The sequence below is a fragment of the Rhineura floridana genome, chromosome 1 (assembly GCF_030035675.1).
Source record: "Rhineura floridana isolate rRhiFlo1 chromosome 1, rRhiFlo1.hap2, whole genome shotgun sequence".
Taxonomy (NCBI): Eukaryota; Metazoa; Chordata; class Lepidosauria; order Squamata; family Rhineuridae; genus Rhineura; species Rhineura floridana.
In genome coordinates this window covers 321592245-321620186 of record NC_084480.1, presented here as the reverse complement: position 1 = coordinate 321620186, position 27942 = coordinate 321592245, and the positions used below count along the sequence as shown (strand labels likewise).

Sequence of the window (27942 nt, the reverse complement as noted above, 5' to 3'; positions counted from 1 at the left end):
ATGGGAGCCTGCAGTCGGATGAGCCCTCGGTCGGCTCGCTGTCGCATTTTTCGTTCCTTCTGCGCAGGGCGGCCTTGCCACTCGGTGGCCCCTGCTGTGGCTACAAAGCCCCCCCTCTCCAAAGCGCTGCCGTTTGAGGCCATTCCGCGCAGTGGCCACAATGCCTGGCTCAACCTCTACCAGTTCTGGAGGACCAACAGCTTCCCAAATTTTCACCACATCATGCAAAAGAACTTTCAGAACCTGGGACCCATCTATAGGTGAGTCCCCCCCCATCCACACTTTGCGACTGACCTCACAGAGACCGCACCCCCCTCCAGACAGCCCCTCATTTGCAGGACGGATTCAAGCGCATGCCGTAAACTTAAGGTTTGTGCAATTCAAGCCTATTAAAAGTGTTCTGGAGTGTCAGCCCTAGCACAACAAATCCACCATTTTAAAAAGCTGACAGACCTTTGGCAGGGAATGTGGGGGGGCACAGTGGGGAGGAGAACCTGCCTGAGAGTCCAGAGTCTGTGAGTTGAAATCCCCACTCGTGTCTCCTGGGTGTCAAGGGCCAGCTAAAGATCACCCCACAGGGAGTGGCTCAGGGGTGATGTGCCCTGCCACCTGTGCAGCCGTGATCAAGCTGCAGAGTCCCAAGGAGCCCAACTGCCCCCCAGCTGACAGTTGCGGACAAGGAAGGGGTGGCTTGTGCAGCTGTGGCAAGCTGAGCAGGCCCTGGCCAGCTGGGGAGGACTAGCCTCAGAGGGAGGCAATGGGAAACCCCCTCTGAACATCGCTTACCATGAAATCCGTATTCATAGGGTCGCCATAAGTCGGGATTGACTTGAAGGCAGGCCATGTCCATTTTCAGTGGGGACATGCACTGAAAAGTGTGAGATGAACTCATGATTAATGGGAAGGTGTGTAGACACCCCACAGGCAGGGCGAATGAGTGCACATTGTCACACTACCTCCCTGCAACCAAGTCAGAAGGAATGCTTAATCAAGACCAGACCTAGTCTAGCCGCCAGCTAAGCTTTGTGCAAGCAAGTCAGGATGCATGCTCAATGAACAGGTTGTCAGGGAGAGCCCACAAGGCTGCCTGCTGAACAGTGGGGTGTGCGTGTGTGACTCGGTAGTCCATTTGGCTTGCACCCAGAGTCTGATCTGGGGGGAATTTCTCCAGACTGTTTTAGCAAGATACACCCTGAAGTGGTGTGTGTGTGTGTACTGGCCCACACTATGTGTCTTGGCTTGCTTGCTTGAGACATCACAGTATGGTCCAGGGTGCATGGGTTGATCTGTGTAGAGTTCTCCCTGTCCTTCCAGCTAGATAGCCCCATTTCTGAGATAGAGGGATGGTCTGGATGATCCCTTGTGTGACCCTAGTGTTTCATTTGTACAATGAGAGGTGCTGGAGAGGCGTTGGGGCTACTTGTTGGTCGAGGAAAAGATACACAGCATAATCTCAGAATTGCTCTCCTCTCCAGCCAGAAGGTGCAGAAAAATAAAACAGAAATTTAAGAAACATTTTGCATTCAGTTGCATTGTGTGGTGTTGCTGGAAGACCTCCATTTCAATATCAGTAGAGCTGCCCCAAAGACATATCGCTGCCTGAGGCAGGTAAACCAAACGGCACACAACTTCAGGCTCAGTGTGTGTGTCTGTGTGTGCGTGTGCACGGACATACACATATGCTCATGTGAATGGTGTCCTTGTACCACAGAAAAGCTGGATAGAAATGTAAATGTACTACTCTCAAGTTGATTCTTACAAGATCTGAGCAGGGTGGTTCATGACAGATGCTCTTGGAGGTCACTGATTCATAGGGTCGCCATAAGTCGTAGTCGACTTGGAGGCACATAACAACAACATGAACAGGGTTTTCATGAGGCTGAGAGGCAGTGACTGATGATGCCTAAGAATGATGCCCCCCCATTCCTCCTATGTATGTTTTGTTGTTGTTATGTGACTCCAAGTGGACTACGACTTATGGCGACCCTATGAATCAGTGACCTCCAAGAGCATCTGTCATGAACCACCCTGTTCAGATCTTGTAAGTTCAGGTCTGTGGCTTCCTTTATGGAATCAATCCATCTCTTGTTTGGCCTTCCTCTTTTTCTACTCCCTTCTGTTTTCCCCAGCATTATGGTCTTCTCTAGTGAATCATGTCTTCTCATGATGTGTCCAAAGTATGATGACCTCAGTTTCATCATTTTAACTTCTAGTGACAGTTCTGGTTTAACTTGTTCTAACACCCAATTATTTGTCTTTTTCGTGCTCTATGGTATGCACAAAGCTCTCCTCCAGCACCACATTTGAAATGAGTTGATTTTTCTCTTATCTGCCTTTTTCACTGTCCAACTTTCACATCCATACATAGAGATCGGGAATACCATGGTCTGAATGATCCTGACTTTGGTGTTCAGTGATATGTCTTTGCATTTGAGGATCTTCTCTCATAGCTGCCCTCCCCAGTCCTAGCCTTCTTCTGATTTCTTGACTATTGTCTCCATTTTGGTTAATGACTGTGCCGAGGTATCGATAATCCTTCACAATGTCCATGTCCTCGTTGTCAACTTTAAAGTTACATAAATCTTCTGTTGTCGTTACTTTAGTCTTTTTGACGTTCAGCTGTAGTCCTGCTTTTGTGCTTTCCTCTTTAACTTTCATCAGCATTCGTTTCAACTCATTACTGGTTTCTGCTAGTAGTATGGTATCGTCTGCATATCTTAAATTGTTGATATTTCTCCCTCCAATTTTCACACCTCCTTCATCTTGGTCCAATCCCACTTTCCATATAAGTTCTGCGTATAGACTGAACAAACAGGGTGATAAAATACACCCCTGTCTCACACCCTTTCCAATTGGGAACCAATTGGTTTCTCCATATTCTGTCCTTACAGTAGCCTCTTGTGCAGAGTATAGGTTGCACATCAGGACAATCAGATGCTGTGGCACCCCCATTTCTTTTAAAGCATTCCATAGTTTTTATATTTACTTGAAAGTAAGTCCCCCTGTGTTCAGTGTAAAAGAAGTCAGACCAGAGGAGTGCCTGCTGGGATTCTGTAGACAACTCAACTTACTAACAGCTGATATTTGAGGTTCAAGAAGACCAGGAGGCACAGAAAGACAAGACAGAGATGCTTAAAGGGTTAAAACATCCTTCTTCAACCTGGTGCCCTCCAGATGTTTGGGGCTACAACTCCCATCAGCCCCAACCAGCATGGCCATGTGGTGCCAGCGCTGATAGGAGTTGTTGTCCAACACACCTGGATGGCATCAGGTTGGGGAAGGCTGCCTTCAACGATGGACCAAGTGAGGACTACTCAGAAGCAGGTGCAGACAGAGATCATGGTTTCGTTTTGATGCAGCATAGAAGACTGCAGTGGAGGCTGATCCATTCGGGCGAACAGGGCACTGCCTGCCCAACCAACCCTCTATCTGCCTTCAGCCAGCCCCCACCAGCCTGCCTTCCTACTTTCAACCAGTCCAGGGGGGCAGCTTTGGCTCCCTCCTCCTGAGTCTTAGCGTTGCCTTTGTTTGTTGTTGTTGTTATGTGCCTCCAAGTCAACTACGACTTATGACTACCCTATGAATCAGTGACCTCCAAGAGCATCTGTCGTGAACCACCCTGCTCAGATCTTGTAAGTTCAGGTCTGTGGCTTCCTTGATGGAATCAATCCATCTCTTGTTTGGCCTTCCTCTTTTTCTACTCCCTGCTGTTTTCCCCAGCATTATGGTCTTTTCTAGTGAATCATGTCTTCTTATGATGTGTCCAAAGTATGATAACCTCAGTTTCATCATTTTAGCTTCTAGTGATAGCTCTGGTTTAATTTGTTCTAACACCCAATATTGGTCTTTTTTGCAGTCCATGGTATGCACAAAGCTCTCCTCCAACACCAGGGAGGAAGAGGGTGGGGACAACACTAGCATGATTCGGCTCCGCCTCTCATTGGCTCTGGATCCGCCTATACTGGGCTCCCTGCCTTCCACCCCGCCAGTTCCAATGGGCACTAGCCTCCACTGGCAGACTGAGATTTTAAAAGTTAGGGAACAAACAAACAAACTGTAAAGGAAAGTGAACATTGTGAGTAATAGGCTCAGGGCCTGAGACTGATCCTGTATCTTTAGGAGAAGAGCAAGTCAGCCAAGTGCAGGTGTTCTTGCAACTCAGTAATGGGAAAAACCACAAGGTGGAATTCTCCCTTTCCCCTGCACAACTTTTAAAGATACAGAAGACTTCTTGGAGTCTGGGCCTGGCAACCAAGAGGTCTTCTGTATCTTTAAAAGTTGTGCAGGGGAAAGGGAGAATTCCACCTTGTGGTTTTTCCCATCACAGTGTTGCAAGAACACCTGCTCTTGGCTGACTTGCTCTTCTCCTAAAGATACAGGATCAGTCTCAGGCCATGGACCTGGCAACCCTACAAACAGCAGAGGGCCTGGAATGGGGTGGGATTCTTCCTTTCAACCAGGAACATTGGGCAGCATCCAACATATTGCACAAGAATTTCCGTTTGTGCAGTGGAACTTTCCCCCTCCCTGCATGTGCCATGAGCCCTCTCAAAATCTGCTGCGGAGGGATGGGGGGGAACCCCAGATCAGACTTAGGGGGAGGAGGGGGGAGTTCCATTGTGCAAACAAAAATCCTTACATCGATGGAAGGAGGCTAGTTGGAGACCGCTCAGTTTGTCCAACCTTGAGGACAGCTTTTACAGCAGTGCAGGCTCCACTGTCTGTAGACTGCTGTCTCCTTGATCCTGTCTCCACAGGCTGCTCCTGGGGGGAAGGGATCAGGACAGCCAGTGCTCACAGCACAGGGGCAGGTGACCAAGCCATCATGGCAGATGAACCCGACGTCAGTCAGGTTTGGTATCCTAGAGGCCAAAGCCAGCATTCCCTCCAGAATCTATTAATCTGAAACAAATAAATGTTTGCTTGTTTTAGACAATGTTCTAGTGATTTTTTTCTAGGAAAATTCAGATAATAAAGTAATAAAAACAAAATAAAAATACACAATTGGTAGCAAGGACAGGAACAAGAACGATAAACTGGCAGCATATTAGTCAGTGGAAGAAAAATATAGCACCGGTAAAAATATCAGCATAAAAAGTGTGCCCCCCCAAAAAAAGCATTCCCCACCCCCAAAAGAAAAAGAAGAAGCTAGCAACTTCACAAAAAGGCTTCTCTCAAAAGCTGCATTGGAGGAAGGCAGCTGAAAGGATAGGAGGGCAGAGCTTCACTTGGGAGGTGACTTCATCACTTCAGCTGTATTAATGCACACATAGTAGCTTGTACATTCGACAGTGAGTTCAAAAACCCACTGACCTTGCGTGCACGTGTGTGTGAGCCTCCTGTTGAGGGCAGAGGTTTGCTCAAGGGTGTGCGCATGAAAGTGAGAGAAATGTTCTGTTTAAGATTATTCCACAGGTTTCAAGGCTGAGTCTTGGCACTGGAGTTTGGTTCCTTTCAGGGTTGAGCCCCATCCCTGGAATATGGCCTGCGGCATTTGGGATTTCTCACATTTTGGGCTTTCTTGTGTCTCAAGGGCCTGACTCTGTCCCATTTGGCAGGGAGACAGTGGGCACCTATGACTCCGTCCATCTGCTTCTGCCCCGCGATGCTGCCCTGCTCTTCCAGTCGGAGGGGATCTTCCCACGGCGAATGGGCATTAACTCGTGGATCGCCCACCGTACACTGCGGAGCCAGAAATGCGGCATCTTCCTATTGTAAGTGAGTCTAACCAGGGTGGGACGGTGGGCTGCCACTTGTGCCCATGTCATCGGTTAACTTTAATCCAAGGGGACAGGTCACAACTTTCCCCAACCTGGTGCCCTCCAGAAGTTTCGGACTATTGATGTTTGGTCTCCACCAAAGCCTGGCCCTCCAGCTGTTGTTAGACTCCAGCGCCCATCCTGGCTGACCCATTGGCTGTGCTGACTGGGGCTGATGAGTCCCCCAACATCTTCAGAGGCCCACAAGTTCCAAACCCCTGCTATTGGCATGTGGTGGGGGTGGAGGTGGGCATGGAGGACATATGAAGGGGATGTTGAGGTCTGAGGCAAGCATGGAATGGGAGAAGTGGCTGAGTCGAGGCGGGTGGACATTGGGGTGCCTGGAAGGAAGAGGGAGCCAAGGGAGTGGCTGGCAAAGGGTCATAGAATCATAGAATAGCAGAGTTGGAAGGGGCCTATAAGGCCATCGAGTCCAACCCCCTGCTCAAGGCAGGAATCCAAATCAAAGCATTCCCAACAGATGGCTCTCCAGCTGCCTCTTGAATGCGTCCAGTGTCGGAGAGCCCACTACCTCTCTAGGTCATTGGTTCCATTGTCGTATGGTTCTAACAATCAGAAAGTTTTTCCTGATGTCCAAGGTGAAGGGTGGAGCTCCAGGTGGTGACAGCATCTCCCTCCTCGCCGTGGGGTCTTCCCATGCAGGAACGGGGAAGAGTGGCGTGCAGACCGGCTCATCCTCAACAAGGAAGTGATTAGTCCCGTGGGCACCCGCAAGTTCCTCCCCTTCCTCAACACGGTGGCTGAGGACTTTGCTGAATTCATACACCGGCTGATCCGGAAGAATGCCCGGCGTTCACTCACAGTTGACCTTTACCACGACCTCTTCCGCTTCACACTGGAAGGTATGGGCAGTTCTGAGATGGGCTCTTCTCTTCCCCCCCCCCAGCATGCTCCACATGTATCCATCCCCTACCCTCAATCAATTAATCAAACAATTGCTCTCTCAGCCAGCAAGTCAAAGCTACTTCTTCAGCAACTTCTCAGCCAAGCCAGGCAGGACCCTTTCCCTTTTCTGGGCATTACCACTGTGGCTTGGGACCACAAGAGCGTGAATGGCCCACTGGGTAGCCCTGAATTCCTCCTGTTCCTCAGAAGGGGCCACCCACACCAAGACCATGGAGAAGGCCCCAGGGTAGGCTGTGAGGTTTCAAGGACTTCATAGAACCATAGAATAGTAGAGTTGGAAGGGGCCTATAAGGCCATCAAGTCCACCTCCCTGGGACTTTCCATTTCCCAGTTTGCACCTGGCTTAGGGCAAAACCAGATGTGACATGACGTCCATTTAATGTGCATCTCTTTTTTTGTGTTATAGTAGCCCAAAGGGGGAGTTTAACCCTTTATCCCCGATGGGATCATGACAAAAATGGACTCTCCTGCCCTGCCCCCCCCCATAGCACTCGGAGGAGGAAAGTCCTGTCAGTGCCACTGGTGGGGTTTTCTCCCAATGAAATTGCAGCATCATTTTACGTATGTGTGTGTGTTGCTGCTTTGAGAAATGGCATGTGTGGTTGTGTGTGACCCACAAAATGCCCAGCCCTTCTCCTCTCACGTAGCAGCAAAGACTTTTGCTGCTCCTCCTTTTGCATTGAGCAGGGGGTTGGACTTGATGGCCTTATAGACCCCTTCCAACTCTACTATTCTATGATTCTATGATTCCCCTCCATCCACACACCCCTTTTTGAATCTGTGTTGGCAACTGGGGGAGCCGGGTTTGGCCAAGGGATGATGAGTATGATGATTTAAACTGACTATCCGCCCTTCACCAGAAGGTCCCAGGGTTTCAGGCAGGAGTCCCTTCATGCGCTACCTGGAGATGCTGCTGGGGGCTGAACCTGGGCCCTTCTGCATGCAAAGCAGCTGTTCTAACTTCCCCATTAGACTTGGGGTGTGGAATCTCAGGTATGGGGGCCTTCCCTCGGGCCATGCTCTCTCCTCAACCACTCCCCTTCTCCCCAGGCCACGCCCCTCACTGGCTGGGATGTGTCCTTCACCTCTGAGCTTGCCTGGACAGAGAGGGGTGTGTGAGCGTATAGAGAAGCTAACCTGCTGTACAAAGGCGACATTCACATGCCTTGCTCTGCTCACTTTTGTCTCTGACCCTGCCCATTACTGCCATGCGGCCCCTGGAAGATGACCTAGAAGGAAACGTGGCCCTCAGAGTGAAAGATGTTCTGCACCCTTGCCTTAGGCTGAGCTTCAGGTGATCTCCTGTACAGGAATCAGTGTGTGAAGTGGCCCAAGGAGAGATTGGGAGCTGTGTTTATGGGTGGAGAGACTTTTTCTTTTCTCCCTTCTTCTGGGGCCAGAGTGTGGCTGGAACCCCCAGCACATGCACACGCATGCACACACAGCAATGCCTGCACCCCTGACCTCTCCTCCTCCTCCAACCCTGGCAGCCAGTAGCTACACCTTGTATGGAGAGCGCCTGGGCCTGCTGGATGAGAATCCCAATCCGGAGTCCCAGCACTTCATCGACGCCGTGGAAAAGATGCTGCGGACCACCCTGCCCCTCCTCTTCATCCCATCCGCTCTCATGCGCTGGGTGAACAACAAGCTCTGGCAAGAACACATGGATGCCTGGGATGCCATCTTTAAGCACGGTCAGCCCCAGAGCCTCCCACCCTGGGAAAAGTGGAAAGGGGAGGCAATGGGGCAGGGCATCCCCCCTCTTCTACCAGGGTGCAATGGGGGTGCTGGGTGGCAGTACAGCTTGGAGGGGGTGGCAAGGGGTGCATTGTTTTGTAGCATTTAACGTTAAGCTAGAATTAAGTACATGCATAAAAGTGAGTCATGGGCTAAAGTGAATCGACCTTAGACAAACCAGTCAGGGGCTGAGAGTGGGTAGTGGGCAAGAGGCTGGTGCCGGCGGAGGTCCAGAGGCCGGCCAGGTTCTCCAGAAGCCTTGCTCAAGAGGAGGTCCTAAGCTGAGTGGCTTGATTCATGCAAAGGGGGAAGTTGTTCTTGGCACAGAGCAGGGCAAGCCAACGTGGTGCCCTCCAGTGTGGGTATATGTGTGTGTGTGGGAGGTTGCAGTTCACTTGCCTTCCACTGTATCAGTCACGGCCTTGGGAATTCTGGGGTCCCAGTGTGCTATGTTCTTGGGTGCCCTACGGTGCCTGGATCAGCGGAGGCTTGTCCATTAGGGCAAATGGAGCACTGACCCACCAGCCTCACTCTGCCCTTGGCCCGCTCCCACCTGCCCGCTTTCTTACCTACAACCCAAACAGGGGGCAGCCCTGCCTGCCATCCTCCGCCTCCTCGTTGCCCTTGTAGAACTCAGCAGGGAGGAAGAGGATGTGAACAAGAGCAGCATTTGTTAGCTCTGCTGTTATTGGCTCTGGCTCCACTTGCTGCTGGGCCCCCTGCCTTCCGCCCCACCAGTCCCAATGGGCATCAGCCCCCTCTGGCCTGGATACGTGCCTGGCTCTAAGGCTGAGAGGGAGGCACTTTTCACTGTGGGTGGGACGGGTTCTCACTCCTCTCTCCTGGCTTCTCCCAGCTGACAAGTGCATCCAGAACATCTACCAGGAGTTCTGCCTGGGGCAGCCCCGCAAGTATTCAGGGATCATGGCGGAGCTGCTGCTGCAAGGAGAAATGTCCCTCGACTCCATCAAGGCCAATATGATAGAACTGACGGCAGGCGGTGTTGACACGGTGAGTGTGTGCCATAGGATCAGGCTTGCCGAGTAGATAAGTTGGGATATAGGAACCTGGGAAGCCGCCTTATACCAACTCATGCCAGTGGTCCATCAAACTCAGTACTGTCTACACTGGCTGGCAGCCGCTCTCTGGGGTTTCAGAAACAGGCGACATCCCCAGCCCTACCTGGAGAGGCTGCTATTGGGGGCTGAACATGTCTCCTCCCTGCACGCAAAGTGGGTGCTCTGCCGCGGAGGAGTGGCCCTTCTCCTGCACAGCCAGGGCCCTGGGTTGCCTTCCCACAATGCATCTCTTCCTTCAACCAGGACTTAGTCATGTGCAGGAGAGCCTCCGGCTACAATCCTGAACCCACTTCCAGGGGAGTAAGGCCCAGTGAGCACAGTGAGACTGAACTTCTGTTCTGAGCAAACACAGAACCGTAGAATCGTAGAGTCAGAAGGGGCCTGTAAGGCCATCCAGTCCAACCCCCTGCTCAGTGCAGGAATCCAAATCAAAGCATTCCCGACAGATGGCTGTCCAGCTGTCTCTTGAAGGCCTCCAGTGTCGGAGAGCCCACTGCCTCTCTAGGTAATTGGTTCCATTGTCGTATGGCTGTAACAGTAAGGAAGTTTTTCCTGAAGTCAGGTCAAAATCTGGCTTCCTGCAACTTGAGCCCATTATTCCGTGTCCTGCACTCTGGGACGATTGAGAAGAGATCCCGGCCCTCCTCTGTGTGGCAGCCCTTCAAGTACTTGAAGAGTGCTACCCTATCTCCCCTCAGTCTTCTCTTCTCCAGGCTAAACATGCCCAGTTCTTTCAGTCTCTCCTCATAGGGCATGCTTACCGTTGGCACTGCCTGAAGCCTACTGCCAATTTGGTGCATGCGCTATATGTTTTCTCCCAATATCTTGCTCTGTTACTCCATAAAATAACTTTTCTTAGCATTTGGGGTTTTAAGATTCTGAACAGTTATTTTGGGACTAGCTTCTGTCTTGTGTAAATAACCTAGGAACCCTTTTAATAAAACACACAGGAAAAAACTAAAAAACAATCTTTTAAGATTGATCATTGGGGCTTGCACAGCCCTGTGCCTGGAAGCCCTGACAATGTGTCCATGTGAAAAATGACCTTCTGATGGCATTGTGATGTCACATGATTGACAGATGGGCAGCTCCAGCCACCTGTCAAACCTGGTCCATTTTAAGGGGCTTTGAATGCAGGATTTCCAGACCTCCATGAGCTTCCAAACCTTGGAAAGAAACTTGGCTTTGGTGCTTGGCTATCGGGTGCTTCTTTCTCAACTCAAGGGCTGACTCACACGGAGGTTTAATATGAGTCTGATGCATCCCTGTTTAATTTGCATGGTTCACATGACATTGCAGGCAATCAGCAGCTAGAACACAGTTTTCCCGTTTAACTCCGTAGTAATCCAATCCTTTTTTAATCCGAAAAGGGAAGGAAAAAACATCTCCACTTTGTATCTCTAGTGCTTGCAGACGCTGTGCTCTGATGCTTTTGGGTGGGTGTGTCAATCATCTCCCTCTCCACGCCCACTCCCTCCTTCTCCTGCTGGACTGTAGCAGTGAAAATACAAATAATCTCACTTCAGGATTTGGTTTTTTAAATTAAATTTACTTTGGAACAAACTGAGCATGCTCTGTTGCCAAGGTAACCAGAGGAAGTGGTATTTTGGCCTTAAGAGGGCATGGTCATTGGGAAGCTGTTGGATTGATCCTTTTCCTTCAGTGTGAATGGAAAACAGCGATTGGAAGGTAGGAAGTATGAACCTTGCAAATCTAATGTGATGGCAAAAGCTTCGTCTTTAATACGAGGTTTAGCTCCCGTGTGAATCAGCCCTAAGTCCATCCAGTGTCTGCCTGTGGCAAATGACAGTGGGAGGAATGAGGTGACTGGGAAGGTGACCAGAGTGGTGGTGGAAGAGGTCATTTCGCAGCAAGTCCAGCCAGACACAGCTTAAGAGTTCATTACTGAGCCTGTTCTGGGGCAATGATGACAGCATAGAAATGTTGCTTTTCCACTTCCACTGTGTCCGGTCAACGCTGTCCAGTGGCGTTATTTAGTGTTGTGAAAGATCTTTTCCAACTTTGTCCTCAAAACTACACAGAGGAGGCCAGAGAAGCCCACTGTGACCTGCTTGTGAACCACTTTGCAGCTAAGGTCACTCTGCCCTGTTCTGACCTGGATTCCCATTTGCATGAGTGGTTCTGAAGGAAGGAAGACAGGGGCTTTTCTCGGCTTTTATTTAGGAGAAGGGGCGTAGCTCAGTGGTGGCGCATCTGCTTTGCATGCACAAGGGCACAGGTTCAATTCCTCCAAGTAGCCCTGGGAAAGACTCCCTGCCTGAAACCTTGGAGAGTTGCTGCCAGTCAGTGTAGGCAATACTGACCTGGATGGACCAATCATCTGACTTAATATAAGGCAGTGTCCTGTGTTTCTAAGATACCTTCCAGCTTGCTGGCCCTGAGGAGGGGAGCGAAATCCTTGCAGTCCGGTGGACAGGTGGGTGCTCTGTGTCCTCCCCACCCACGCTGGCTGGTGAAATCAGCAGGGTCAGTTTTGTGCATGTGGTCCAGGGAATGAATTAATTTATGTCTTCTCTTTGGCATGGAAGGAGGCGGTGATGCAGCCTGTACTGAAAACATAATATTTGGACCCCTGTGATCTGAACATCTGTTCCTCAGTGTCCAATATTCCTTTTGGGGGGAAGCTTTGCAAGTGGCTGTGACCACAGCTTGGTCTACAACTCCCATCAGCCTCAGCCAGCATGGCCACTGGATGGGCTGATGGGGGTTGTAGTTCAAAAAAGTAACTTTCCTAAGCTCTGGCTGTGATGATGCACTTCAAGGTTTTTTGGATGAAACTGGTTCTCTAGAGCCCTTCCAATCTGGATTTCAGTCTGTTTTGGCATGCTGTTGGGCACCCTAGTGGACGACCGGTTCTGGAAGATGGACAAAACCCTGCTGGTTCTACTAAACCTGTCAGCAGTGGTCAGTAGCTCTCCTTGTGGGTCACCTTATTTATTATTTATTTATTTATTTAAAATATTTCTATCCCGCCCTCCAACCCACAATACGGCACTCAGGGCGGCTTACAAAAATAAAATCAAACACGTACATAATAAAACTGTAAACAATAAAATCACAAAAACATTAAAATACATTAAAATACATAATACAATTAAAATACATTAAAAAAATGGAAATGGACTGCCTCCAAGTTGATTCTGACTCATGCTGACCCTATGAAGAGGGTTTTCATGGTAAGTGGTCTTCAGAGGAGGTTTCCCATTGCCTCCCTCTGAGGCTGCTGAGAGGCAGTGACTGGCCCAAGGTCTCCCAGTGAGCTTCATGGCTGTGTGGGGATTCGAACCCTGGTCTCCCAGGCCGTAGTCCAACACTCTAACCCAGCCTTTCCCAACCAGTGTGCCTCCAGATGTTGTTGGACCACAATTCCCATCTTTCCTGACCATTAGCAATGCTGGCTGAGGCTGATGGGAGTTGTGGTCCAACAACATCTGGAGGCACACTGGTTGGGAAAGGCTGCTCTAACCACTACACCACACTGGCAGCTCCTCTTGATGGCCTGTGACCTATGGGATTCCTCAAGGCTCCATTCTGTCTCCCACGCTATTCAGCGCTTACATGAAACCAGTGGGTGAGATCATCTGGCAATTTAGGTTGAGGAGTCATTCGTATACTGATCACACCGCACTTCATCTCTCTTTTTTATCTAGGGAGGCAGGTGAAAGGCTGAACCACTGTTTGGTAGCCATAAAGGACTGGATGAGATGTAACAAGCTGGAACTTAATACAGACAAATCAGAAGTAGTGTTGGTGGGTTTGGATTTGCAGCCTGTTCTGGATGGGATTGCCTTCTCCCTGAAAGATAATGCATGTCACTTGGAGATCATTCCCAATCCAGTGTTTCTGCTAGGTGTGCCGTGGTGTCTGTGGAGCGAGGAGTGCCATCTTCCAGCTCCAGCTGGTTCATCAGCTATGGCACTCTCTGACAAAGCCAGACTTTGCCATTTGTGCCCTAGTGACCTCCAGACTGGACTGCTGTAATGCATTCTACATGGGGCTCCCCTGGAAAGGTGTTTGGAAACTTCAACTAGTGCAGAATGGTGCTGCCAGACACCCAACTACTTTTATGGGGTTTTCACATGTTTACAGTTTGGTTAGTTCCGGCCTCCCACTCCTACCAGTGGTCTACACAGGTTGCCAGTTGAGTTTCTGGGTTCATTGCAAAGTGCTGGCTTTAATGTATAACACCCTTTAACCTTTAAGAACATAAGAACATAAGAACATAAGAAGAGCCTGCTGGATCAGGCCAGTGGCCCATCTAGTCCAGCATCCTGTTCTCACAGTGGCCAACCAGGTGCCTGGGGGAAGCCCGCAAGCAGGACCCGAGTGCAAGAACACTCTCCCCTCCTGAGGCTTCCGGCAACTGGTTTTCAGAAGCATGCTGCCTCTGACTAGGGTGGCAGAGCACAGCCATCACGGCTAGTAGCCATTGATAGCCCTGTCCTCCATGAATTTGTCTAATCTTCTTTTAAAGCCATCCAAGCTGGTGGCCATCACTGCATCTTGTGGGAGCAAATTCCATAGTTTAACTATGCGCTGAGTAAAGAAGTACTTCCTTTTGTCTGTCCTGAATCTTCCAACATTCAGCTTCTTTGAATGCCCACGAGTTCTAGTATTATGAGAGAGGGAGAAGAACTTTTCTCTATCCACTTTCTCAATGCCATGCATAATTTTATACACTTCTGTCATGTCTCCTCTGACCCGCCTTTTCTCTAAACTAAAAAGCCCCAAATGCTGCAACCTTTCCTCGTAAGGGAGTCGCTCCATCCCCTTGATCATTCTGGTTGCCCTCTTCTGAACCTTTTCCAACTCTATCATATCCTTTTTGAGATGAGGCGACCAGAACTGTACACAGTATTCCAAATGCGGCCGCACCATAGATTTATACAACGGCATTATGATATCGGCTGTTTTATTTTCAATACCTTTCCTAATTATCGCTAGCATGGAATTTGCCTTTTTCACAGCTGCCGCACACTGGGTCGACATTTTCATCGTGCTGTCCACTACAACCCCGAGGTCTCTCTCCTGGTCGGTCACCGACAGTTCAGACCCCATGAGCGTATATGTGAAATTCAGATTTTTTGCTCCAATATGCATAATTTTACACTTGTTTATATTGAATTGCATTTGCCATTTTTCCGCCCATTCACTCAGTTTGGAGAGGTCTTTTTGGAGCTCTTCGCAATCTCTTTTTGTTTTAACAACCCTGAACAATTTAGTGTCGTCAGCAAACTTGGCCACTTCGCTGCTCACTCCTAATTCTAGGTCATTAATGAACAAGTTGAAAAGTACAGGTCCCAATACCGATCCTTGAGGGACTCCACTTTCTACAGCCCTCCATTGGGAGAACTGTCCACTTATTCCTACTCTCTGCTTTCTGCTTCTTAACCAATTTCTTATCCACAAGAGGACCTCTCCTCTTATTCCATGACTGCTAAGCTTCCTCAGAAGCCTTTGGTGAGGTACCTTGTCAAACGCTTTTTGAAAGTCTAAGTACACTATGTCCACTGGATCACCTCTATCTATATGCTTGTTGACACTCTCAAAGAATTCTAAGAGGTTACTGAGACAGGACTTTCCCTTGCAGAAGCCATGCTGGCTCTGCTTCAGCAAGGCTTGTTCTTCTATGTGCTTAGTTAATCTAGCTTTAATCATACTTTCTACCAGTTTTCCAGGGACAGAAGTTAAGCTAACTGGCCTGTAATTTCCGGGATCCCCTCTGGATCCCTTTTTGAAGATTGGCGTTACATTTGCCACTTTCCAGTCCTCAGGCACGGAGGAGGACCCAAGGGACAAGTTACATATTTTAGTTAGCAGATCAGCAATTTCACATTTGAGTTCTTTGAGAACTCTCGGGTGGATGCCATCCGGGCCCGGTGACTTGTCAGTTTTTATATTGTCCATTAAACTTAGAACTTCCTCTCTCATTACCACTATTTGTCTCAGTTCCTCAGAATCCCTTCCTGCAAATGTTAGCTCAGGTTCAGGGATCTGCCCTATATCTTCCACTGTGAAGACAGATGCAAAGAATTCATTTAGCTTCTCTGCAATCTCCTTATCGTTCTTTAGTACACCTTTGACTCCCTTATCATCCAAGGGTCCAATCGCCTCCCTAGATGGTCTCCTGCTTTGAATGTATTTATAGAATTTTTTGTTGTTGGTTTTTATGTTCTTAGCAATGTGCTCCTCAAATTCTTTTTTAGCATCCCTTATTGTCTTCTTGCATTTCTTTTGCCAGAGTTTGTGTTCTTTTTTATTTTCTTCATTCGGACAAGACTTCCATTTTCTGAAGGAAGACTTTTTGCCTCAGAGAGCTTCCTTGACTTTGCTCGTTAACCATGCTGGCATCTTCTTGGCCCTGGCGGTACCTTTTCTGATCTGCGGTATGCACTCCAGTTGAGCTTCTAATATAGTGTTTTTAAACAACTTCCAAGCATTTTCGAGTGATGTGACCCTCTGGACTTTGTTTTTCAGCTTTCTTTTTACCAATCCCCTCATTTTTGTGAAGTTTCCTCTTTTGAAGTCAAATGTGACCGTGTTGGATTTTCTTGGCAATTGGCCAGTTACATGTATGTTTAATTTAATAGCACTGTGGTCACTGCTCCCAATCGGTTCAACAACACTTACATCTCGCACCAGGTCCCGGTCCGCACTGAGGATTAAGTCCAGGGTTGCCGTCCCTCTGGTCGGTTCCATGACCAACTGATCTAGGGAATAGTCATTTAGAATATCTAGAAACTTTGCTTCTTTTTCATGACTGGAACACATATGCAGCCAGTCTATGTCCGGGTAGTTGAAGTCACCCATTACTACTACCTTTCCTAGTTTGGATGCTACCTCAATTTCATATCTCATCTCAAGGTCTCCCTGAGCATTTTGATCAGGGGGACGATAGATCGTTCCCAGTATTAAGTCCCTTCTGGGGCACGGTATCACCACCCACAACGATTCTGTGGAGGAGTCTGCCTCTTTTGGGGTTTCGAGCTTGCTGGATTCAATGCCTTCTTTCACGTATAGAGCGACTCCGCCACCAATACGTCCTTCCCTGTCCTTCCGATATAGTTTATATCCAGGGATAACCGTATCCCACTGGTTTTCTCCATTCCACCAGGTCTCCATTATGCTCACTATATCAATGCTCTCCTCTAAGACCAAGCACTCCAGTTCTCCCATCTTGGTTCGGAGGCTCCTAGCATTAGCATATAGGCACTTGTAAGCAGTGTCTCTCTTCAAGTGTCTTTGGCACTTGTGGTTAGGCCTGTGGTAATTTTGCTCATCTGAATTTATATCCTGTGCCCCTGCTCTCACAATGCCTACTTCTAGGCCTACCCCTTTTAAAATTTCATCATTTCTTTCATTTTTATCCCAGGGGGGAGGTTTATTCCGAACTGGACCTTTCTCAGATCCTGTTGGGTTTCCCCCCTCAGTCAGTTTAAAAGCTGCTCTGCTACCTTTTTAATTTTAAGTGCCAGCAGTCTGGTTCCATTCTGGTTCAAGTGGAGCCCGTCCCTTTTGTACAGGCCCGGCTTTAAAGCTGGGACGCAACGTCTTGGCCCCTGTGGCAAAGTAACAAATGAGTTAGGCAGCTGTGCAAGGAAGCCAGGGCAGACTATGCTTCCCCCTCCTCCATTTGTTTGTTTGCTACAAAATAAATTGACCTAGCATGCTGGTGGCAAGCCTACAGGGGTATGTGGGCTGTCCAGTGTTATACAGAATGTCCCATGTATGTCATCAGCCTGCTGGAGGGAAGCTGTGAGTGAGTGGGCGGAATAAGCTGCTGCCCCTCAGGGAATGTGTGCATTCCCTTGAAGCCAGGGTGCCTGACCTGGAGATGCTAAGTGAAGCAGAAAGTTTGGTGGATGAGGCCTCTGTGGATGGGATAGCAGCACATTCCACTCCCTGCTGTCAGGGAGGATGGGAGCCTTGGGAGAGGGAGGGGGGCTTTGGCTGAAGGATCTTTTGCTAGCTTAGCTTAGTGCTTTCACAACAGTTCTGAAATTCTGAATTCTTGCGGAATATGTTTTTATTTTTTATGTTTTGTATTCTGAACATGTGGCTGGGTTTAATTTGGGGATAGTCATTTGTTTTCATACTGGTTTTATCTGATTTGTTAGCTGCCCTTGGGTTCCTTTGGGAAATTAGGTGGTGCAGATTTTTGTTTTTAAATCAGCATTAAAACTAACCCCACAGAGACCCTTAAACTGGCTTCAATGTGTTGTGCTGGTGTGTCCTCCAACTTGAGTAGCTTCCCACTATACCTGGGGCAGGGGCTGGTTCTGCTCTTCCTGACTTGATTCTTAAACTTGCATCTCTCTCTCCCTCTCTCTGGGGCTGCTCTCTCTTCCTCCCACCAGACCGCCATGCCACTCCTCTTCACCCTTTTTGAGCTGGCCCGCAACCCACATGTCCAGACGGCCCTTCGGGAAGAGATCAAGAATGCTGCTGGGGTGCAGTCCAGGGAGCTATCCAGGGTGCTGAATGATATGCCGCTGCTCAAGGGGGCAATCAAGGAGAGTCTGAGGTAAGGGGCCGGCCTGAGAGGAAATGGGTATTGAGAGCTCCTGGCAGGGAAAGGCTCCACCATGCTGAGCTTTCTGGGTAATGCTAGCACCCTCTTGGCTTTAAAGGCTGGGGAAGCCAAATGTAGGCAGACGTCCTTGCAGAGCTGAGAGCCTTTTCACTGCACATTGGGGGGGGGGAGATACTTCAGGTGGCAACCTCGTTTCATAAGGTGTTCCATCATAGTCAGGCTACCACCCCCAGGAAGTGCACCCAGAGCACTCCGTCTAACCAAGCTGCAGCTGCCATGCGTGTGCACGCATACCTAGAAGGCAAGCCCAGTGGCTAGCCCATGCCATAAGATGCTGTCTCAGCTGCACGCAGCCTCCTTAAACACCTGGCCTTTGCCAGCCACTGATTGGTGAACCTACAATATCATTGTGATGGTGTTAAGCCTGGACCTCTGCTCGTCTAGCCTTGAGGATTTCTGTGCCACCCAGTTTATCCTAAAATGTCACCAGACATGGTAATAGAATCACAGAATAGTAGCGTTGGAAGGGACCTATAAGGCCATAGAATCCAACCCCCTGCTCAATGCGGGAATCCAACTTAAAGCATCCCCAACAGGTGGCTGTCCAGCTGCCTCTTGAACACATCCAGTGTTGGAGAGCCCATCACCTCCCAAGGTCATTGGTCCCATTGTTGTACCGCTCTAACTGTTAGGATGTTTTTCCTGATGTTCAGCTGAAATTTGGCTTCCTGTAATGAGCCCATTATCCCATGATCTGCGCTCTGGGATGATTGAGAAGAGAACCTGGTATTTTGGTGACAAAATACATGAGCTAAAACAGTTGTCCCAGAAGCTTGCTTCAAAATGCTTCCCTCTATACCCTTCTCTCCCCTTGGCTTCCCTTTCACAATTGCACAGTTCCTCCCCAGAATTCCCTCCCCATGAAGCATCCCCCAGTTCCCCCATCCTCCATTTTTAGCAGTCTTCCACCAGTGCTACTCAGGATGAGAACGCTCTAGAGCAGCCTTTCCCAACCAGATGCTTAGGGCTACAGCTCCCATCACCCGTAGCCTGCACACCAAAGTGACTGGAGAAGGTTGCAAGGTCAGGGTTGTGAGTTGCACCGGAATCCTCAAGAACATCAGAAGAGCCTGGCTGCTGGGTTAGACCAAAGGGGCCCCACCTAGACCAGCATTCAGTTCCTACAGTGCTCAAACAGATGCCTCTTCTGAGAAGCTCGCAGGCAGTACAAGAGCACAACAGTACTCTTCCTAAATCAACATTTCAGCAGTATGGGTGTGTTTAATTAAGTGTGCCGGAAACAAGGGCCTTTCGTTATATACATTGCTATTTTAAGATGTTTTGTTTTTGAGATGTTTCACAATGTTTTTAGCACTTTGTCTCTTGTTTCATGCCCTGGGCTCCTTCTGGGAGGAAAGGTGGGATAGAAATGATGATGTTGTAGTAGTAGTAGTAGCAGCAGCAGTAATACCTGATGGACCGCCTCTCCCGACACGAGCCCACCCGTACACTATGCTCAACATCTAAGGCCCTCCTCCAGGTGTCTACTCCGAGGGAAGCTGGGAGATTGGCAACAAGGGAGAGGGCCTTCTCAGTGGTGGCCCCCAAATTATGGAATGAACTCCCTGACGAGGTGCACCTGACTCCAGCACTATTATCTTCTCAGCACCAGGTCAAGACTTTCCTCTTCTCCAAGGCATTTTAGCATGTGTTTTTAAATTGCTTTTTTTAAAAAATGTGTTTTTAAATTTGTATATTTGTTTTTAATGTTTTTTATTGTTGTAAACCGCCCAGAGAGCTTTGGCTATGGGGCGGTATACAAATGCAATAAAATAAATAAATAAATAAATAAATAATTGCAGAATATTGGTTGTCATCTTCATCTTTTCCAGCGAGTATCTCCACCAGCCAATTACATCTTTCTCTTGCAGGCTTTATCCTGTGGGTATTACTGTACAGCGCTATCCTATGCGAGATGTGGTGATTCAGAATTACTCTGTGCCAGCTGGGGTGAGTATTCACTGGCTGACTTGGCCATCTTCAGTCAGTTCCCCATCAGCCAGAGTCCCATGAATATTGTGGTTATGGCTGTCATGCTTTGGGCCACACCATTCTTGCCCCTGCAGGGGGACCATTGGTCACTGGTGGAGCATGTGCTTGCATGCTGAAGGTCTTGGCTCCCACCCCTGACATTTCCTATTAAAAGCAGTTTCAGGTAGCAGTGATGGATGGGAAGATCCCTGTCTGAGACCCAGGCCAGTCAGAGTAGTAGACAATACTGGCCCAACCTGTCGAGTGTGCTTTGAGTTGGCTTCCTGCACTGAGCAGGGGGTTAGACTCAATGGCCTTGTAGGCCCCTTCCAACTCTACTGTTCTATGACTCTGTGACCTGGTTTAAGGCAACTTCTTATGTACCTTTGCTTTCTCAGCTTTGTAATGGGGCCTTAGAGCTTTATGTCTACCCAGAGGGATTGAGCTACGGGAGGAATGCTAAATCCCTTGTGTAACAGACCTCCCTACATCCAAACAAAGCTATTCCAGACTCTCCCTGAGTCATCACAGGATGCACAGGACCACCATGGGCACTGGTCCAAAAGATGTCAGCTCAAAAACAACAGACCATGGGAAGAGAGTAACCAACCTTCTCAAACCTGGTGCTCTCCAGATATTTTAGACTATAACTCCCATCAGCCCCAGTCAGCAGGGCTGTGCTGTCTGGCACTCGGGGAAGTTGTAGTCTAAAATACCTGGAGGGCACCTCAAATTAGGGAAATGCTAAGAATCGATGGACAGTTCCAATTTGCTGTGGGAAGCAGGTTACTGGTTTAAAAACATAAGAAGCGCCTGCTGGATAAAGCGAAGGGCCCGACTTGTCCAGCCTCCTGTCCTCACAGTGGCCAACCAGATGTCTTCATGGAAAGTCTGCAAGCGCTATCCCCTCCTGTGGTTTCTAGCAACTGGGATTCAGAAGTGTGCTGGGATGCAGTATAGCTAAGTGTATACTACAGAAAATGGGCACCCCATTAATGGCAAGCAGTCTGGCTCTGAGGGCATCTTCATCCAGCACCCAGGGGCCTTGCCAGTTTGTAATATAGGTGTAGTTTGTTTGTCTGTTTGTTTATTTATTGCACAAGGTATACCGCCCCATAGCTGAAGCTCTCTGGGCGGTTTACAGCAATCAAAAACATTAAAACAAATATACAATTTAAAACACATATTTTAAACAATTAAAAACACAATTTTAAAATTTAAAACAATATAAAAACAATTTAAAACACATGCTAAAATGCCTGGGAGAAGAGGAAAGTCTTGACCTGGCACCGGAAAGATAACAGTGTTGGCGCCAGGTGCACCTCATCACAAACATTGTTCCATAATTTGGGGGCCACCACTGAGAAGGCCCTCTCCCTTGTTGCCATTCTCCGAGCTTCCCTCGGAGTAGGCACCCGGAGGAGGGCCTTTGATCTTGAGCGTAGTGTACGGGTGGGTTCGTATCGGGAGAGGCATTCCATCAGGTATTGTGGTCCCAAGCCGTGTAAGGCTTTATTGGTCAAAACCAGCACTTTGAATTAAGTTTGGAAACATACAGGCAGCCAATGCAAGCGGGCCAGAATTGGTTTTATATGTTTGGACCATCTGGTCCCTGTTACCAATCTGGCCGCTGCATTTTGCACAAGCTGCAGTTTCCGAACTGTCTTCAAAGGCAGCTCCACATAGAGTGCATTGCAGTAATCTAATTTGGAGGTTACCAGAGCATGAACAACTGAAGCTAGGTTATCCCTGTCCAGATAGGGACGTAGTTGGGCCACCAACCGGAGTTGGTAGAAGGCATTCTGTGCTATCGAGGCTACCTGAGCCTCAAGTGACAGAGATGGTTCTAGGAGAACCCCCAAGCTATGAACCTGCTCCTTCAAGGGGAGTGCAACCCCATCCAGAACAGGTTGGACATCCACCATCCGGTCAGAAGAACCACCCACTAGCAGCATCTCAGTCTTGTCTGGATTGAGCCTCAGTTTATTAGCCCTCATCCAGTCCATTGTTGCAGCCTGGAAGTGCCTAGCAAATTCATTACAGCAGGCCTCAGATGGTTCTACCATGTCCCTGGGGCCAGAGTGTAATAGCCCCTGGACAATTCTGAAGAGCTCCACTGGGCGACAGATTGATGATTTGATAGTGGCAGCAAAATATTGTTTTTTTGCTGCCCTCACTGCCCCTAAATACAGCTTACCATAGGCACTTACCAGTGTGTAATTGCATCCACCAGGAGTTCATCTCCATCTGCACTCAAGCCGTCTCCTATATTGTTTCATCGCTCTCAGCTCTGGGGTATACCATGGAGCTATACGAGCTCTACACAGGAGAGGGCGCTCAGGAGCAATCATGACAACCGCCCGGGTCATTTCTGTATTCCACAGTTCAACCAGGGTTTCCACGGGAGCGCCAGCCCTATCAGCCGGAAAACTCCCCAGAGCCCTTTGGAAACCATCCGGATCCATTAGTCTCTGGGGGCGGACCAGCTTAATAGGTCCCCCACCCTTGCAGAGGGGAAAAGCCGCTGTAAGTCTAAACTTCAGCAAGCAGTGATCTGTCCATGACAGAGGGACTGATGTAAGGCCCCCCACATTCAGATCACCAACTCCATGTCCAGTTGCAAAAACCAGATCTAGAGTATGCCCTGCTACATGTGTTGGGCCAATGGCATGTTGGGACAGTCCCATGGTTGTCATGGAGACCATGAAATCCTGAGCCGCCCCGGATAAGGTGGCCTCGGCATGGATGCTGACATCCCCCAGAACCAACAGTCTGGGGGATCTCAGCAGTATACCCGAGACCACCTCCGTCAGCTCAGCTAGGGAGTCTGTGGGCAGCGGGGTGGGCGGTACACCAACAGAATCCCTAGCCTGTCCCGCTGACCCAACATAAGGTGCAAACACTCCAGACCAGAAGTCACATGGACAGGGTGCCTGCAGAGGAAGATGGAGCTCCTATAGATCACAGCAACCCCCCTCCCCGACCCTCAGGTCTACCCTGATGCTGGACCAGGTACCCTGGTGGGCATAGCTGGGAGAGACTGACTCCCCCCTGCTCACCCACCCAGGTCTCGGTTATACATGCCAGATCGGCTGCCTCATCCACAATTAAATCGTCAATGAGGGAGATCTTATTATGCACCAATCCGGCATTTAGGAGCAGCATCCGGAGGCCTGAGAGCTGGCTGATAGGGCAACCAACACACCTGCGGGTGTGGGGAGGACCGGAACAAGGCATAGCCATTAACTGCCTGGGCCGCGTTCCCCTTACCTGGCAAGTCCTCCTCACAATGCCATATCTCCCTCTACCCGTCACTACACTAATTGGGGCCCCCTCAAATCTCCCCACTTGGCTCCAAGTCCTCTCTCCCAGGCACATGACTGAAGACCCAGAAAAAGGCAGACAAAGCAGGAGCCGCCTCAGCCAGCCGGCTTATGTATCTCCTCCAGAGAAGGGACAGGTGGAAGAAATCAGCCACAGCTGGCTGCATACCTGGGGCCTGGTCCTGCAAGGCGTGACCCCCACAGAGCAGAAGTCCAACCGGGAAAGGGTTCTTAGTTTTTAAGTTTTGCTCAGTTTTATTTGAAGGGCAATAATGGAGTTTATTTATTTATTTATATCCTGCCCTTCCTCCCAGCAGGAGCCCAGGGCGGCAAACAGAAGCGCTAAAAACACTTTAAAACATCATAAAAACAGACCTTAAAATAAAATACATTAAAACAAAACAACATTAAAAACATTTTTTAAAAAAGCTTTAAAAACATCTTTTAAAAAAGGGTTAAAAACATTATTAAAAAAACATATTAAAAAGCAATTCCAACACAGATGCAGACTGGGATGGTCTCAACTTAAAAGGCTTGTTGAAAGAGGAAGGTCTTCAAAAGGCACCAAAAAGATAACAGAGATGGCGCCGGCCTAATATTTAAGGGGAGGGAATTCCACAGGGAGTTGAATGGGGGGGGGCTCTAGCCCAAGCCCCTGCTCAATGCAGGAATGGCAAAACTGGAGGACCCTGAACAGACAGCTTGTCCAGCCTCTGATTGAAGACCTCCAGGGCGGAAGAGTGCTCCTCCCGCAAGATAATTGGCTCCATTGCTCTTAGCTATTCTTCTGAGCATTCAACCAGATCTGCCCTCCCATAACTTAAGCCCATTATATCACATCCTACTATAGAGCCTGGCCACTGTGCATCAAAACACACGCCTCGTAGGTGGAAAGCTGAGCGACCTCTGAAGATACAGGCTGGCCCTTCAATGTGGAAGGTCTCAAAAGGGATGTCTGATCAGAAAGACTGGGAGAGAACTTTCTCTGCCTGAGATTTTGGGAATCCGCTGCCAATGACAACAGGCACAGTACTGGAGGACACAGGAAGCTGGCTCAGTATTATCTACACTGACTGGTAGCAGTGGCTCTCCAGGGTTTCAGGGGGGAATCCTTCGAGCCCTACCTGAAGATGCTGCTGGGGTTTTGAACCCGAGACCTTCTGCGCGCAAAACAGGTGCTCTCTACCATCCAGCTACAGCCCTTCTCCAAACGGTCTCACACTGGACCAATATTCATAGAATCATAGAACAGTAGAGTTGGAAGGGGTCTCTAAGGCCATCCAGTCCAACCCCCTGCTCAATGCAGGAATCCAAATCAAAGCATTCCCGACAGATGGCTGTGCAGCTGCCTCTTGAATACCTCCAGTGTCGGAGAGCCCACTACCTGTCTAGGTAATTGGTTCCATTGTCATATGGCTCTAACAGGAAGGTTTTCCTGATGTCCAGTCGAAATCTGGCTTCCTGCAGCTGGAGCCCATTATTCCGTGTCCTGCACTCTGGGACGATTGAGAAGAGATCCCGGCCCTCCTCTGTGTGACAACCTTTCATGTACTTGAAGAGTGCTATCATATCTCCCCTGAGTCTTCTCTTCTCCAGGCTAAACATGCCCAGTTCTTTCAGTCTCTCCTCATAGGGCTTTGAGATTCTTCTGGCCCATCGCAGCACCTCCTTCTATGAGGTGCCTGTGCAGGTGGTGAAACAGCAAAGGCGTCAGATCAGTGAGGAGTGTTAGTGGACAGTGGGGTGAGGAATGACTGTCCAACGCCAGGGAACAACTGGGTGATCTTGTTTGAGGGGCAATGCCAGAAGGGAGCCGCCCTGAGCTCCTGCTGGAAGGGTAGGATATAAATCAAATAATAAACAAATATTCAGGACGCAAGGACAGGAATGAACCGCCGCTGTTGGAAACACCACAGTATGGCTAGTCATATTGTTCGTTTAACTATTGTAAAAGTTTATTATCCCCTGATGAAGGCCTGTGATTACAGGCTGAAACGCATTGGGCTTCTTTGAAAAATGTTCGGCAATAAAACCAGTTTGGGCTTCTTTGAAAAAAATCTCGCAATAAAACTAGTTTTCTACAAAATACTTCAGCATTCTGGTCTTTGACCTCCTTTTTCTACTAGTCACATTTTCACCTGCCGGTGAGGTGGTGCTGGATCGCCCACTCAGGGCTGTGTGTCTTTCCTCCCAGACCCTGTGCCAGGTGGGGCTGTACGCCATGGGCCGGAGCCCCGAGGTGTTCAAGGACCCAGAGCGCTACGACCCTAGCCGCTGGCTTGGCAAGGAGGACAACAGCTTCAAGGCGCTGGCCTTTGGCTTTGGGTCACGGCAGTGCATTGGGCGGCGCCTGGCTGAGGCGGAGATGATGCTTTTCCTCATGCACGTGAGTTCTGGGGGGAGCGGGAGGGTTACCAGCCTGGGCAATGAAAGCAACACTATGGCCCAAGGAAAAGACAAGCAGCCCGGCTGGGCATTCAGGACTTGGGATGCTACACACACACATTCCCTAGAATATTTCATTTGAGTAATTGATTCTGATCTTTGTGGGCACCAATGTGCACACCAGTACCTCCGATGGTGCCTGTGACAGATCTCAGGAAATATCCCCTCAAAAGTCCACAACGCATGAAAGACTCTTTGCTCTTCCCGCTCAGTTCACGTTTGCACTGGCTCTTTCCCTGCACATCCCCGCAACAGCGTCCATTTTGCATTATGCCATGCCTCCATGGCAGCCATTTTGTGGCTGGTGCCCACTGTATTTGCTCTAATTCCAAAATAGCCCAAAAAGGCAGGTGATCCCTCTTTTAAGGCAGCCAGGCAGACAGAAAGGGCCCCCAAGCCGTCTCCTTGCAGGCCAACCTGCCTCCTTCACAGCTCTCAGGTTGGCCACTCTTATTGTTTTAGGTCCTGCGGAACTTCAAGATTGACACTGTCTCAAAGGCAGACATTAAAACGGTCTATGGCTTCATCCTAATGCCAGAGAAGTCTCCTCTGCTCACCTTCCGGCCCATCGACTAGCACAGCAGCATCAGGCACCATCGGGCACCCATCACACCTTTTCTGTCCTTCTGCGGATGGGCTGGACCCTGGAAGGCACCTGGCCTCTTGTTTGGGCATCCATTCTGACAAACCCCATTTCCTTTGTCTCCCAACCACCTTGATCAGGCAGGTGGGGATCACCCCTCGCCTCAGGCTCTAAAAGACATGCTTTTGGGCACCCATTATATGATTTTATCACAATGACTGTACCCAGTGACTGGGAGAATATTGCAGATTAAAACTTGGGAACCTGGAGGAAACACCCAGCAGCAGGTGTCCACTAGCTGTTGGAGAGGCTCAGTTTCTGTAAATGCACAATGGCACCAACCCATTGGGATGTGGGGCTCTTACCTGGGGGACTGGGTTGGAACATCAAAGAGCCCTGCTGCATCAGGGCAAAGGTCTATTCAGTCCAGCATCCTGTTCGCACAGGGGCCAAGCAGGCCCTGAGTGCAACAGCTCTACATAAGAGCAGCCTGCTGGATCAGGCCAATGGCCCATCTAGTCCAGCATCCTGTTCTCACAGTGGCCAACCACGTTGCCCATGGGAAACCCGCAAGCAGGACCTGAGTGCGAGAACAGCACTCTTCCCATGTGTGATCCCCAGTAACTGGCATTCCAAGGCATACCGCCTCCTACCCTGAAAGGAGAACACAGCCTTTTCCTTCTTGAATTTGTCTAACCCTCTTTTAAAGCCGGCTAAATTGGTGGCCATCACTGCCTCCTGGGAGAGCAAATTGCAGTTTATCTATACAGTGTGAAGAGGTGCTTTCTCTTGCCTGTCCTTAACTTCCCAGAATTCAGCTTTGCTGGATGGCCCCGGGTTCTAACATTATGAGGAAAAGAAAAACTTCTCTGATCACTTTCTCCACACCATCCATCCATCCCTTACTCACCATTTCTCTAAACTAAAAAATGCCACATGCTGCAACCTTAACTCAGAGGGGAGTCGCTCCATCCTCTTGATCATTCTGGTTGCCATTTTCTGAATCTTTCCCAACTCTACTATATCCTTTTTGAGGTGAGGCGACCAGAACTGTATACAGTGTTCCAAACGTGGTTGCACCATAGATTTGTCTTAACCGCATTATACAATTTATTGTTAGCAGTTCACAATGCTCTGTGGATGACTGCATGCCAACCAGTAGTTTCAGTGGCAGCTGGTGGTTCCATGGAATCTGTTCCGGGGTTTAGTCCAAACTTTCACCTTGGAAAGCTCCTTGGAAGTTCGGATTAAAACCCAGAGTGGATTCCACTGCCCCACTGACATGGAGCCAGTCACCGCCACTGACAGTGTTCTGATAAACAAAGCTCTCTCTCACACACAGTACTCTGTAAGAAGCCAGTGACCTAGAAAAATCTTAGCAGCCTCTCAGGCATGCTGGTGGTACTACCTTGCAGACTCTTTACCACCCATCCGAAAAGGAAGGCACTGGGAGAAGCAGAGTCTGCCATTCCCTCAAAGGCACAACCTGAAGGGTACAGCCCCA

At 49.2% G+C, this 27942-nt stretch overlaps 1 protein-coding gene across 1 annotated transcript; it reads left to right on the top strand.

The window, feature by feature from the left end:
* On the top strand, positions 1 to 26701 carry LOC133377705 (cytochrome P450 11B, mitochondrial-like). Its single transcript, XM_061612254.1, has 9 exons — positions 1 to 260; positions 5559 to 5714; positions 6423 to 6622; positions 8177 to 8380; positions 9280 to 9434; positions 17881 to 18047; positions 19988 to 20066; positions 25605 to 25796; positions 26318 to 26701. The coding sequence occupies exons 1-9, from the start codon at positions 1 to 3 to the stop codon at positions 26429 to 26431; spliced, it is 1527 nt and encodes a 508-aa protein (XP_061468238.1). The 3' UTR covers positions 26432 to 26701.
* Positions 26702 to 27942: the final 1241 nt, after the last annotated feature.